Source organism: Lepidochelys kempii, chromosome 8 (genome assembly GCF_965140285.1).
Source record: "Lepidochelys kempii isolate rLepKem1 chromosome 8, rLepKem1.hap1, whole genome shotgun sequence".
In the NCBI taxonomy this organism is placed as follows: domain Eukaryota; kingdom Metazoa; phylum Chordata; order Testudines; family Cheloniidae; genus Lepidochelys; species Lepidochelys kempii.
The window spans coordinates 96,709,269-96,722,548 of NC_136387.1; the positions used below are offsets into that span (position 1 = coordinate 96,709,269).

General features: G+C 39.5%; 1 protein-coding gene across 6 annotated transcripts in view; it reads left to right on the top strand.

Moving 5' to 3' along the window:
* SLC1A7 (solute carrier family 1 member 7) overlaps positions 1-13,280 on the top strand; it is a 95,149-nt gene that overhangs the window by 957 nt on the left and 80,912 nt on the right. For 2 of the 6 annotated variants that reach the window (XM_073357662.2, XM_073357665.2), the window contains exons 1-4: positions 3,568-3,668; positions 4,602-4,652; positions 5,888-5,953; positions 7,731-7,810. In XM_073357662.2, coding sequence (XP_073213763.1) covers positions 5,894-5,953; positions 7,731-7,810 — 140 coding nt within the window. In that variant the 5' untranslated portion in view covers positions 3,568-3,668; positions 4,602-4,652; positions 5,888-5,893. Of the gene's footprint in view, positions 1-3,564; positions 3,669-4,601; positions 4,653-5,146; positions 5,954-6,041; positions 6,418-7,730; positions 7,811-13,280 lie in introns of those variants that run through there. The other 4 variants (XM_073357667.2, XM_073357663.1, XM_073357668.1 and 1 more) reach the window with 4 other exon arrangements.

A 13,280-nucleotide genomic window follows, 5' to 3' on the forward strand; every position in this document is an offset into this window, starting at 1 on the left:
CTGAGATGAGGGTTCACATTCATAGAATACCAGGGGTGGAAAGTCCTCTAGTCCAACCCCCTGCTCAAAGCAGGCCCACTCCCCAATTTCTGCCCCAAATGGTCCCCTCAAGGATTGAGCTCACAACGCTGGGTTTTGCAGGGCAATGCTCAAACCAGGGAGCTATCCCTCCTTGCAGGATGCTGATTATATTTAAAAGCCTGGGGTATGGTATGGACTACTGCAGTCACTGTGGCTGTGCTTGTCCCACCTTTCTTTCTCTAAAAGCAAAGCCACCCTCTCTGATCACGGCATGAACCAGTACTCTGGGCAAGTCATAACAGATGGAACCTTAAGGGGGGCTTTGGCTAATGTGTTCAGTAGTTTTCAGCTTCCTTTTGAAGCTGTAAGAGCAAGGGTTACATGAGGTTAGCTACTTTGTAACAACAATAATACCTTGCACTCCCTGGAGCTTTCCATTCCAGGATATTAGAGTGCTGTACAAACATGAATAAACTAATTTTCACTCTGCCCCTCCGAGGTATGGAAGTATCAGCCTGTCATTTTACAGTTGGGGAAACTGAGGCACTACACAATTAAGTCACTGGCCCAAAGTCATACGAGTCAGTAGCAGAATTGAGAATATTCACAATCCTATGCATTAATTTGGAGCATACCTAAGCAGAAAAGTAAGACAAACTGAAAGTATGTTTGACAGGAAATATTGTAACTGGACACAACAGGGTATTAAGAGTAATCCTCCATAGGTAAGGATGTGAGCAAGATGATCTGCTAATAATGGGCCTTTTCCATCTCTTAACATCTTTGATGCTAAAATTACAGCAGCATATTCTTGCAGATGAGTGAAGTATTCATACAGGTGAATGCATCCCACAGCAAATTAAAAATCCACAAAAAGAGAAGCTTCTGTACTTTGAAAAATCTCTTTTCTAATATTTGTAAGATTCCACTTATTTTCAGTTTTGCCCCATCTTTTCCTGCTGCTGTCTGAAGGAATTTTACTGACAACCTTCTAAGACTGAGTTACTTCTGAGATAGGTACAGGTCACTAATGTTACACTGATCTCTGAGTTCCATCTCAGGGGCTGTACTGTCACTTAAATACCTCAAGGAATTAGTTATGGGTACTTCACTAGTAGTTTCATCAATCAAATTACCAAGGTGAAAATATCTTGGTGTCTATGCTGCTTTCTTAACTTCTTATATAACAGAAGCCTCAAAAATGTTTTTAAAATGTTCAGAGGATGAAAATATCAATAATTAAAGAGGCACTTTTGACTTGAAATTTCAGCTTTTAAAAAAAGGTTTAACCTAACAGTAGTTTCAGGAACTATTCTTGCCATTTCATAGAATCATAGAATCATAGAATGTCAGGGTTGGAAGGGACCTCAGGAGGTCATCTAGTCCAACCCCCTGCTCAAAAGCAGGACCCATACCCAATTAAATCATCCCAGCCAGGGCTTTGTCAAGCCTGACCTTAAAAACTTCTAAGGAAGGAGATTCCACCACCTCCCTAGGCAACGCATTCCAGTGTTTCACCACCCTCCTAGTGAAAAAGTTTTTCCTAATATCCAACCTAAACCTCCCCCACTGCAACTGGAGACCATTACTCCTTGTCCTGTCCTCTTCCACCACTGAGAATAGTCTAGAACCATCCTCTCTGGAACCACCTCTCAGGTAGTTGAAAGCAGCTATCAAATCCCCCCTCATTCTTCTCTTCTGCAGACTAAACAATCCCACTTCCCTCAGCCTCTCCTCATAACTCATGTGTTCCAGACCCCTTATCATTTTTGTTGCCCTTCGCTGGACACTCTCCAATTTATCCACATCCTTCTTGTAGTGTGGGGCCCAAAACTGGACACAGTACTCCAGATGAGGCCTCACCAATGTCGAATAGAGGGGGATGATCACGTCCCTTGATCTGCTCGCCATGCCCCTACTTATACATCCCAAAATGCCATTGGCCTTCTTGGCAACAAGGGCACACTGCTGGCTCATATCCAGCTTCTCATCCACTGTCACCCCTAGGTCCTTTTCCGCAGAACTGCTGCCTAGCCATTCGGTCCCTAGTCTGTAGCTGTGTATTGGGTTCTTCCGTCCTAAGTGCAGGACCCTGCACTTATCCTTATTGAACCTCATCAGATTTCTTTTGGCCCAATCCTCCAATTTGTCTAGGGCCCTCTGTATCCTATCCCTGCCCTCCAGCGTATCTACCACTCCTCCCAGTTTAGTATCATCCGCAAATTTGCTGAGAGTGCAATCCACACCATCCTCCAGATCATTTATGAAGATATTGAACAAAACTGGCCCCAGGACCGACCCTGGGGCACTCCACTTGACACCGGCTGCCAATTAGACATGGAGCCATTGATCACTACCCGTTGAGCCCAACAATCTAGCCAACTTTCTACTCACCTTATAGTGCATTCATCCAGCCCATACTTCCTTAACTTGCTGACAAGAATACTGTGGGAGACCGTGTCAAAAGCTTTGCTAAAGTCAAGATACAATACATCCACTGCTTTCCCTTCATCCACAGAACCAGTAATCTCATCATAGAAGGCAATTAGATTGGTCAGGCATGACCTTTCCTTGGTGAATCCATGCTGACTGTTCCTGATCACTTTCCTCTCATGTAAGTGCTTCAGGATTGATTCTTTGAGGACCTGCTCCATGATTTTTCCGGGGACTGAAGTGAGGCTTACTGGCCTGTAGTTCCCAGAATCCTCCTTCTTCCCTTTTTTAAAGATTGGCACTACATTAGCCTTTTTCCAGTCATCCGGGACTTCCCCCGTTCGCCACGAGTTTTCAAAGATAATGGCCAATGGCTCTGCAATCACATTTAGTCCCACTTCCAGTTTTTGTGGTTTTAAACTACATTTTCTTGTTTTAAAGTTTTCTCTACCCTGTTGCTTTGTGAAAGACCCACAGGAATAAAAGGGGAAATTGATTCATTGACTATACAGGGGAAACAGTGAAAGTCATTACACACAAAGGTATTTTCAAATGTGCAACATAAACAAATTACAATATATATTTTTCTTTAAGTTATAGTAATCTTTAGTGCTACATGTAATAACAGCACATTTACAGTCATAAATGTGATTTTTTTTAAATTGATAGTCTCTTTAAAAGAAAGGTATAAGTAGGAAAATTCCCGAGTGTAAATCACGAAAGGAAAATGCCACAATGATAATACTTTACACCTATTTAAGATACCATCCTTCAAGATGACGAATGCCTCCCATGAGGTGATGAGTGCCCTCAATTCCTATTAAAGTGAACAGGAACTGAAGGTGCTCAGCACCTTGTAGGATCAAGTAATTTCACCACTCTGATCCTGTTACGGCAGTAGTGTTGTCCCCATTTTACAGACATGAAGAGTCTTTCCCAAGGTCATATAACAAATGGTGGGCTGAGAACTGAACCCATATATAGTATGTGTTTGGTACAACATACCATGGTTATACCATTACACAGATATGATATCAGTGTTCAAGTGAATGGCTAACATTTTATTAATTATAGCATATGCCAGACTTAAGTTTTTATTGACATTCCCTACTACAGTACATAATTATAGTGTAAATTTCATTTTGGATAGTTTATTTTCCTGTTATTACAGATTGGTGTGAAGCCTCTTGACCTAGATGTACCACGTAGAAAAGGTGTGTTTTCAGAGACTTAGCAATTCATGGAAGCAAATACGTAGAAGATGGATTGTGGCGGGGTAGGAGACTTAAGTGTTGGATGAGTAATAGCAGATTTTTAATTACCTACATTTAGAAAGTGCCTTTGCTTTAGAAGGGTTCTAAAGAGCCTTACAAACTGTATATATGGGAACTGCTCCTGAAATGCAGCCATCTCTGGGATGGTTTATGACAATAGTCAGAGCACAGCAACATTGCACAACAGTTTGGAACAGGACTTGAATATCATATCCAAGTAAAGCTGTAGAGCAGTGGTTCCCAAATTTGTTCCGCTGCTTGTGCAGGGAAAGCCCCTGGCGGCCTGGGCCAGTTTGTTTACCTGCCGCGTCTGCAGGTTTGGCCGATTGTGGCTCTCAGTGGCCTTGGTTCGCTGCTCCAAGCCAATGGGAGCTGCTGGAAGTGGCATTGGCTGAGGGATATGCTGGCCGCTGTTTCCAGCAGCTCCCATTGGCCTGGAGCTAAATTCTCAGATGATTGTCTGTACTGGACATGCTCCAAACCTGGTCTGTGCACAACTTTCTCTGCATTTGCTCCTCCAAGCACTGAGGAGTAACTGTAACATTAGGTGCAGGAACTGAGAGTAGGGAAACTGTCTTTTCTGTGCTGTCAGTGATCCTGCTGCTAGTGCCTAGGGGCTGCATGGAGAAGGAGGAAGCTGCCTAACTGGAATGCCATAGGGTGATGGGAACAGAGACAGACTGGGGGAAGGAGGACAGAGGTGGAATAGGATGGGGCAGAGTGGGCAGAGACAAGCTTGTGGGGGATAGAGGCAGTGGCAAGGACAGAGACAGGCTGTGAGGGCAGGGATTAGGCAGAGAAAGGCTGTTATGACACATACTAGGGGTGGGTGGAAAAGAAGGGTCTGTAACCACTAGATACACTTTCTTCCAGAACCTGAAATGAATCCAGGATTCCTGAGTCTCAGCATTACTCCTCTGTCTGGTAAATAACTGTGAAAACCAACTGCTAAAAGTGTGTGTCACATCCCCCTCTAGTTGCTGGCCCACATCCCAGATAACAACCTGCTCCTGCTATTGATTGCAGTGACAAATGTGTGTGCTGTGGAGCGTGAGGATCAATATGGTTCCACATAGTCAAATTTCTGTTTTTTCTGTTTGATTTTTTAAAAATATAAGAAATTATATTTTAAAAAAATCTGTTAAAAGAATATTAAGATTGCAAAGTCAAGCACTCAAAAGTTAGGTTACTCCAGAATTAAGGTTGCCTGTGCAACCTTAATTTGGCCCTCTTGTGCATATAAATTGTGATACAGTCTTTAATTACATAAACACACACTTTTTTTTCTGGGATCTAGCCTCATTCAGTGCACAAAATGGAGGGATGCTGCTCACTGCTCATTACTATATTTATGGTTTATTTATTTGTTTATTTTATATTATTTATTTATATTCAGTATTTCTTTTTGGTCTCATCATTCAGTGTGTGGCCCATTGCCATATTTACCATACAAACTCTGTACTGAATACATAATTATTAATTTCCTCATGGGCTTTTCTACAGGGCTCATGTGTAGTGTGCTCATCTATAATATAATACAGTGCTAAACATAATCTTATGAATCCCCCATGTATACTGTACAGTGTTATAGATTGTTTATAGAAACACTTCAGAATGCTAGAGTTATGGTCCAAACACCGTACTAACAATATGGTATGCTATAGTTTAGTGGATGGTTGTGATAGTATAGTTTTACAAGACATTCATTATACTGCAGAAAAATCTATGTTTGAATTGAATGAATGGGACGATTAGACATACCAAAGGAAAGGAAAGATCCATGTGGGTTAGGCTGATAATCCTCTGAAAGTAAGTTGGCCCCTGCTCTAATCAACACAGTGGAAGGCGGGAAAGTGAAATCATTTCACTCCCAAGATAAAAAATGTGAAGTACTGTCGAGTCCCCTTTTATGTTTTTCTCCAATAATATTCAGTTTGTTAATGCAGTTTATCATTGTATTTGCCCAGCCTTTTGCTAACCACATTTACTAAAAGCAAAAACCAGACCTGCTTTAGTTAATGAAGTTCAGTCTCACCTGATCTGACCTGTTGTGATAGTCCAGTTCAAAGTGTTACCTGCCCTGCCCTTTAGTATATGTACTGTATGAAAAATATATTTTCTGTCCATTTAAATGCATAACTTTCACTACTTCTTTCTAGGCCTGGATGTTAGGAGACCATGATTCAAGGGTTAAGGAATACATGAAAATATTATTTTTCATTCATGTGAGTGTCACTCTGTTCTGACTCACTCTTGTTTTAGAAATACTACTACATTCTGTTCTAATTTTCCAGAGCTCCTTAATCTTCTTCCAGGTTCTTAATGATGTAGTCAATAATAGGATTGTTGGTATTAATTTGGAACAATAATGCCAGCTGCATGCTTGGTGGCTATTGGCAGAGGGGTGACCTTGCTGGTCAGCTAAGCAGTCCTAGAAGTGCTTTGATCTGATCTATACAGAGCTAGAGCTGTCTATTCTAACAAGGGAAGCTAGTGAGGTCTCTCTGCATGGGATGCTGATTCTTCTCCAAAGAGCACTGAGGACAGCATGGCAGTGGCATTTGATGCAATGCTGGCTCGGGTCAAGGATGTTTGTAAAAGAAATGGTTTGCTCATTCTGTCAGTATTGTCTGTGATAGTGGGATGTCTTCTTGGATTCTTCCTCAGGACCAGGCGGCTCTCTCAGCAGGTCAGTAACAAATGAGTGTGACACTGGGCAGAAAATGTCAGTTCTGTAGCAAAAGAAGAGATAAAACAACCTATGGAACTTCAAGGATGGGTATTTCAAGACAAAAATTAATTTGTTAGTGTGGTAGTATTTTGATAGGCGCCTACCTTGTTTTCTTTGGGTCCTTCCATAGATTTTATATACAATATACGCTGGACAAACTGTCATTAAGACACTGCAAGTCTACCTGAAGAAGCACATTGTGATGTTGCATGTATGAATACAGGATTTTGAAACTGAATGAAATACTGCATTGTACTATATAGAAATGGTAACAGTGTAACTTGTTAACTGGTGTCAGAGTACATTCTATTTGAATTTGTATTAGAACATGTATTTCCAATGAAAATACTAGGGAAATTTTTATGGTTAACATACCAGAGTAACAGATATTTATTTCACACTGAGTATATTTTATAAGAACTGAACTGGGATGTCCCATTAATAAAAGCACAACTTATTACATTCACCAGGGGATTTCTCTTCAAACACCTCTACTAATCTGTTTGTAGGTGCTCAATTCTTTCTATCCAGAATAGCCTGACAGACCAGACAGGCAGTGACAAATGCATTGCTGAACAAATTTTTCCCTAAGAATAAACGTTTTAATATTTTAAACAAGTTATGGTACTTCAAAAATATGTGATCATTAAACCAATTTTGACATATTCTGCTGCTGGCCCTGAGTTGAAAATCTTCTACGTCCAAACAATAGCTTCATGCACATAGAGTGATATGGGCAAAATACAGAATAAAGAGATTATGCAGCGAAACCTATTAATTGTGGCCATAAAGGGTCTATATATTTCACTGCTTTGGCACGCAGATGCACAATACAATTAGATTAATATGGAGAAACCACTGAAGGGGATGGAGATATTACTGATCATTAGGACAGGTGTCTGTGACTAACGAATTCTCACTAGCACCTATTTCATTGTACTGTTAAGGCAGAATTGTTTTTTGTTTGTTTTTTTTTAGATCCACAATATTTCAAAGTGTCCCTGAGTGAAGCAAAGCTTATTTTATTTTCTCCTGAACACATTACATAGCCCTAGTCAGAACACATTACGTAGTCCTAGTCATTTACAAAAAATTTCCCCAACTTCTGCCATCTGTACCACTTGAAATGATATGCAGTAGTTGCAAGTAATATAAACCGATCGTACAATTTTATGAGAACATTCAGTTTTACCAGCAACTGTAAGGTGCCTTATGAAGAAAGAGACTCTTACACATCAAAACCATAAACACATCTCTCCATATATTTGTAGGAAATTAGTTATTTCCAATTCCCCGGGGAGTTATTGATGAGGATGCTGAAAATGTTGATTCTACCACTGGTTGTCTCAAGGTAAGTGAGTGCGACAATTTGCTCAAAATAATAGATCTAGTGTCCTAAATGAGGCAACAAAACTACCTTTACATTGTAACTAAGTTGTTGTGTAAGTGCAAAGACTATTGTAGAAAGCGCTATAATGCATTAATATTTTGTGACGGATTTATGAACATGGATAGAAAAACGTGGCTTTAGCTGAAGAGGGTTCTGGATCAATAGGAACATCCTGCCAAAATAACTCACAGAAATATTGTTTGCTAACAAACTAGCTTTTGAAATGAACTTATATTTTTCATTTAAAAAAAATGATTTTTTATTGAAAGTAAACAAATTAAAATGTTGTATGAATCAACCACTATACCATAAGCTAAATCTAATCTGTTGAAAAAATATAACTTGCAAGTCATACAAAACATCACAGTTAATTTACACTTCTTTGCCATATTTTGAGAGAGAGACTTGCTATAGAGAGACTTCGGGGGAGGGATAGCTCAGTGGTTTGAGCATTAGCCTGCTAAACCTAAGGTTGTGAGATCAATCTGTGAGGGGGCCATTTAGGGATCTGGGGCAAAAATTGGGGATTGGTCCTGCTTTGAGCAGGGAGTTGGACTAGATGACCTCCTGTGGTCCCTTCTAACCCTGGTATTCTATAGTATAAGGAAAGAATATATGTGGTCACTAAACTAGCATGTGTTTTGTATTAGCTTCAACTGGAGTTGTGTTTGCTCTGAAAATCAGGCCCATAATGCTTTGAAAAAAGCATTATATAGACTAGATTATGTGCTCGAAATATTAGCTCTGTCTATTTCCAAGAGACAGTGAAATACAAATGTATAGTGTCTGATGTCCTGGCTGCATGGTGGTGTTTATTCCAGATCACTTTTAAACTCACTCAAATAAAAAATGACTTTATTGGAGACTTTTTGTTTATTGAGACAAAACTGTAAAGTAGGTATGAAATCTCTACAGTGATATTTGCCAAACCTTGCTCTGAGCCTGTCAGTCAGACATACTAAGAGAAATGACAAGCATAATAAGGAGGAATGGGATTCCAGACTGAACACATTTTTTTTTTTTTGGTCATTGGAATGTACATTCATTTTCACAAAGAAGACTAGGGTAGCTTATCCACAGCTGAGAGCAAAATTAATGTTAATTTGTCTCTTAGTTTGGAGGCACTGTATATGTCCAGTGTTAGCAGAGCAGTATTATGTAAGCTCACATAGCTTTTACTTCCAAGGCATTCCTAATCAGTAAAGGCAAGTGTAAACTAACATGCATTATATGGAAAATAGCATGCCTGATGAACTTGCAGCTTAATTAATCCCTTCTGGAAATAATACCATAACTAATTTTATATAGTGCCTTTGCCAAGCTTGGCAAAATTCAACTTTTTAAAATAATTTCAATGGATAATATCCATCTATTTTAAGTGCCTTTTTCTATATTTATTTAAGTTTTCACAGTTGTGGGAAGTTATGTGGGGGGTGTCAGACATCAGTGAGTCAGACAGTAATTATTTAATGAGAGTAGACATTGTGATTCAAAAAATTAAAGTTTTATAATCATTAAAACCCAAATTGTCACCATCACATGTCAAAATATACAAAATAAATATTCTTAAATCAAACTCTAATTAGTTCTCAAGCAATATTTTTTGTTACTTTGCCCATCTGTAAATTTGGATTATTATCAATGGAAATATTTTTTGTTGTTTTGTGTGTGTAAACTATCCCACTGCGTAGGAATAGGAAGTATGGTAAGAGACCACCCGGGCTTAACCAGGAGATCTTCAATGATCTAAAACTCAAAAAAGAGTCCTACGAAAAGTGGAAACTTGGTCAAATTACAAAGGATGAATATAAACAAATAACACAAGTATGTAGCAACAAAATTAGAAAAGCCAAGGCACAATACAAGATCAAACTAGCTAGGGACATAAAAGGAAACAAGAAAACATTCTACAAATACATTAGAAGCAAGAGGAAGACCAAGGACAGAGTAGGCCTGTTACTCAATGAGGGGGGAAAGACAATAACAGAAAATGTGGAAATGGCAAAGGTGCTTAATGACTTCTTTGTTTCGGTTTTCACCAAGAAGGTTGGTGGCAATTGGACGTCTAATGTAGTGAATGCTGATGAAAATGAGGTAGGATCAGAGTCTAAAATAGGGAAAGAACAAGTCAAAAATTACTTAGACAAGTTAGATGTCTTCAAATCACCAGGATCCGATGAAATGCATCCTAGAATACTCAAGGAGCTGACTGAGGAGATATCTGAGCCATTAGCAATTATCTTTGAAAGTCATGGGAGACGGGAGACATTCCAGAAGACTGGAAAAGGGCAAATATAGTGCCCATCTATAAAAAGGGAAATAAGGACAACCCCGGGGAATTACAGACCAGTCAGTTTAACTTCTGTCCCTGGAAAGATAATGGAGCAAATAATTAAGCAATCAATTTGCAAACACCTAGAAGATAATAAGGTGATAAATAACAGCATGGATTTGTCAAGAACAAATCATGTCAAACCAACCTGATAGCTTTCTTTGACAGGGTAACAAGCCTTGTGGCTAGGGGGGAAGCGGTAGGTGTAGTATATCTTGACTTTAGTAAGGCTTTTGATACTGTTTCGCATGACCTCATAAACAAACTAGGAAAATGCAACCTAGATAAAACTACTACAAGGTGGCTGCATAACTGGTTGGAAAATATTCCCAGAGTGTAGTTATCAGTGGTTCAGTCATGCTGAAAGGGCATAACGAGTGGGGTCCTGCAGGGATCGGTTCTGGGTCCGGTTCTGTTCAACATCTTCATCAATGATTTAGATAATAACATAGAGAGTACACTTATAAAGCTTGTGAATGATACCAAGCTGGGAGGGGTTGCAAGTGCTTTGGAGGATAGGATTAAAATTCAAAATGATCTGGACAAACTGGAGAAATGGTCTGAAGTAAATAGCATGAAATTTAATCAGGACAAATGCAAAGTACTCCACTTAGGAAAGAACAATCAGTTGCACACATACAAAATGGGAAATCATTGCCTAGGAAGGAGTACTGCAGAAAGGGATCTGGGGGTCATAGTGGATCACAAGCTAAATATGAGTCAACAGTGTAACACTGTTGCAAAAAAAGCAAACATAATTCTGGGATGTATTAGCAGGAGTACTGTAAGCAAGACATGAGAAGTAATTCTTCCGCTCTACTCTGCACTGATTAGGCCTCAACTGGAGTATTGTGTCCAGTTCTGGGCGTCACGTTTCAGGAAAGATGTGGACAAATTGGATAAACTCCAGAGAAGAGCGACAAAAATGATTAAAGGTCTAGAAAACATGACCTGTGAGGGAAGATTGAAAAAATCAGGTTTATTTAGTCTGGAGAAGAGAAGACTGAGAGGCGACGTGATAACAGTTTTCAAGTACATAAAAGGTTGTTACAAGGAGGAGGGAGAAAAATTATTGTCCTTAACCTCTGAGGATAGGACAAGAAGCAATGGGCTTCAATTGCAGCAAGGAAGGTTTAGGTTGGACATTAGGAAAAACTTGCTAACTGTCAGAGTGGTTAAGTACTGGAATAAATTGCCTAGGGAGGTTGTGGAATCTCCATCATTGGGGATTTTTAAAAGCAGGTTGAACAAACAGCTGTCAGGGATGGTCTAGATAATACTTAGTCCTGCCTTGAGTGCAGGGACTGGACTAGACGACCTCTTGAGGTCCCTTCCAGTTCTATGATTCAAAATATGTAGGCATGATAGTAGGCAAAATATGTAGGTCACACAGTGGGGAAGTGGCACTGTATGTGAAAGAAAGCATAGAGTCAAATACAGTAAAAATCTTAAATGAATCCAACAATACCATAGAATCTCTATGGATAGAAATTCCATGCTTGAATAAGAAGATTGTATCAGTAGGAACACACTGACGACCACCTGACCAGGATGGTGACTATGATTGTGAAATTCTCCGGGAGATTAGATAGGCCACAAAAACAGAAAACCCAATAATAATGGGCGATTTCAACTATCCACATATTAACTGGGAACCTGTCACCTCAGGATGGGATGCAGACATAAAATTTCTAGACATCATTAAAGATTGCTTCTTGGAGCAGCTAATCCTGAAACTCAAAAGGGGAGAGGCAATTCCTGATTTAGTCCTAAATGGCACACAGGATCTGTTCAAGAGGTGAATATAGCGGAACCTCTTGGTAATAGCAACCATAATGGAATTAATGTAGTATCCTTGTGTGGGGGAAAATGCCAAAGAAACCCACCACAGTAGCATTTAACTTCAAAAAGAAGAACTACACAAAAATGAGGAAGCTAATTAAACAGAAATTAAAAGGAACAGCCACAAGAGTAAAATACCTTCAAGCTGCATGGACACTTTTTAAAAACACTATGATAGAGGCTCAAACTAACTGTATACCCAAAATAAAAAACAGAGGACCAAAAAAAAAAAAACTGCCATCATGGCTAAACAACACAGTAAAAGAGGCGGTTAGAGACAAAAAGACATCCTTTAAAAACTGGAAGTTAAATCCTACAGAGGAAAATAGAAAGGAGCATAAATTCTCGCAAGTCAAGTTTAAAAGTATAATTAGGGTGGCCAAAAAAGAAGAGCAACTGGCAAAAGACACAACAAAAATTGCTGTTAGTTTTTAAGTACAGCAGAAGAAGAAAGCCTGCCAAACAATCAGTGGGGCCACTGGACAATCAAGGTGCGAAAGGCTGTTGCAGAGAAGCTAAATGAATTCTTTGCATTGGTCTTCACTGCAGAGGATGTGAGGAAGATTCCCACACCTGAGCCATTCTTTTTAGGTGATAGATCTGAGGAACTGTCCCAGAGTGACGTGTCAATAGAGGATGATTTGGAACAAGTTGATAAACAGAAATAAGTCACCAGGACCAGATGGTATTCCCCCATGTGTTCTGAAGGAATTCAAATATGAAACTGCAGAACTACTAACTGTGGTATGCAAAAAGAAAAGGAGTACTTGTGGCACCTTAGAGACTAACCAATTTATTAGAGCATAAGCTTTCATGAGCTACAGCTCACTTCATCAGATGCATATCATGGAAACTGCAGCAGACTTTATATATACACAAAGAATATGAACCAATACCTGGGGTGGGAGGAGGTATTGGTTCATATTCTTTGTGTATATATAAAGTCTGCTGCAGTTTCCACGATATGCATCTGATGAAGTGAGCTGTAGCTCACGAAAGCTTATGCTCTAATAAATTGGTTAGTCTCTAAGGTGCCACAAGTACTCCTTTTCTTTTTGCGAATACAGACTAACACGGCTGTTACTCTGATAACTGTGGTATGTAACCTATGATTTAGCCTCTGTACCATATGACTGGCAGATAGCTAATGTGAGGCCAATTTTTTAAAAAGGCTCCAGAGGCAGTTACAGGCCAATAAGCCTAACTTCAGTAACAGGCAAATTGGCTGAAACTGTAGTAAAAAACAGAATTATCAGA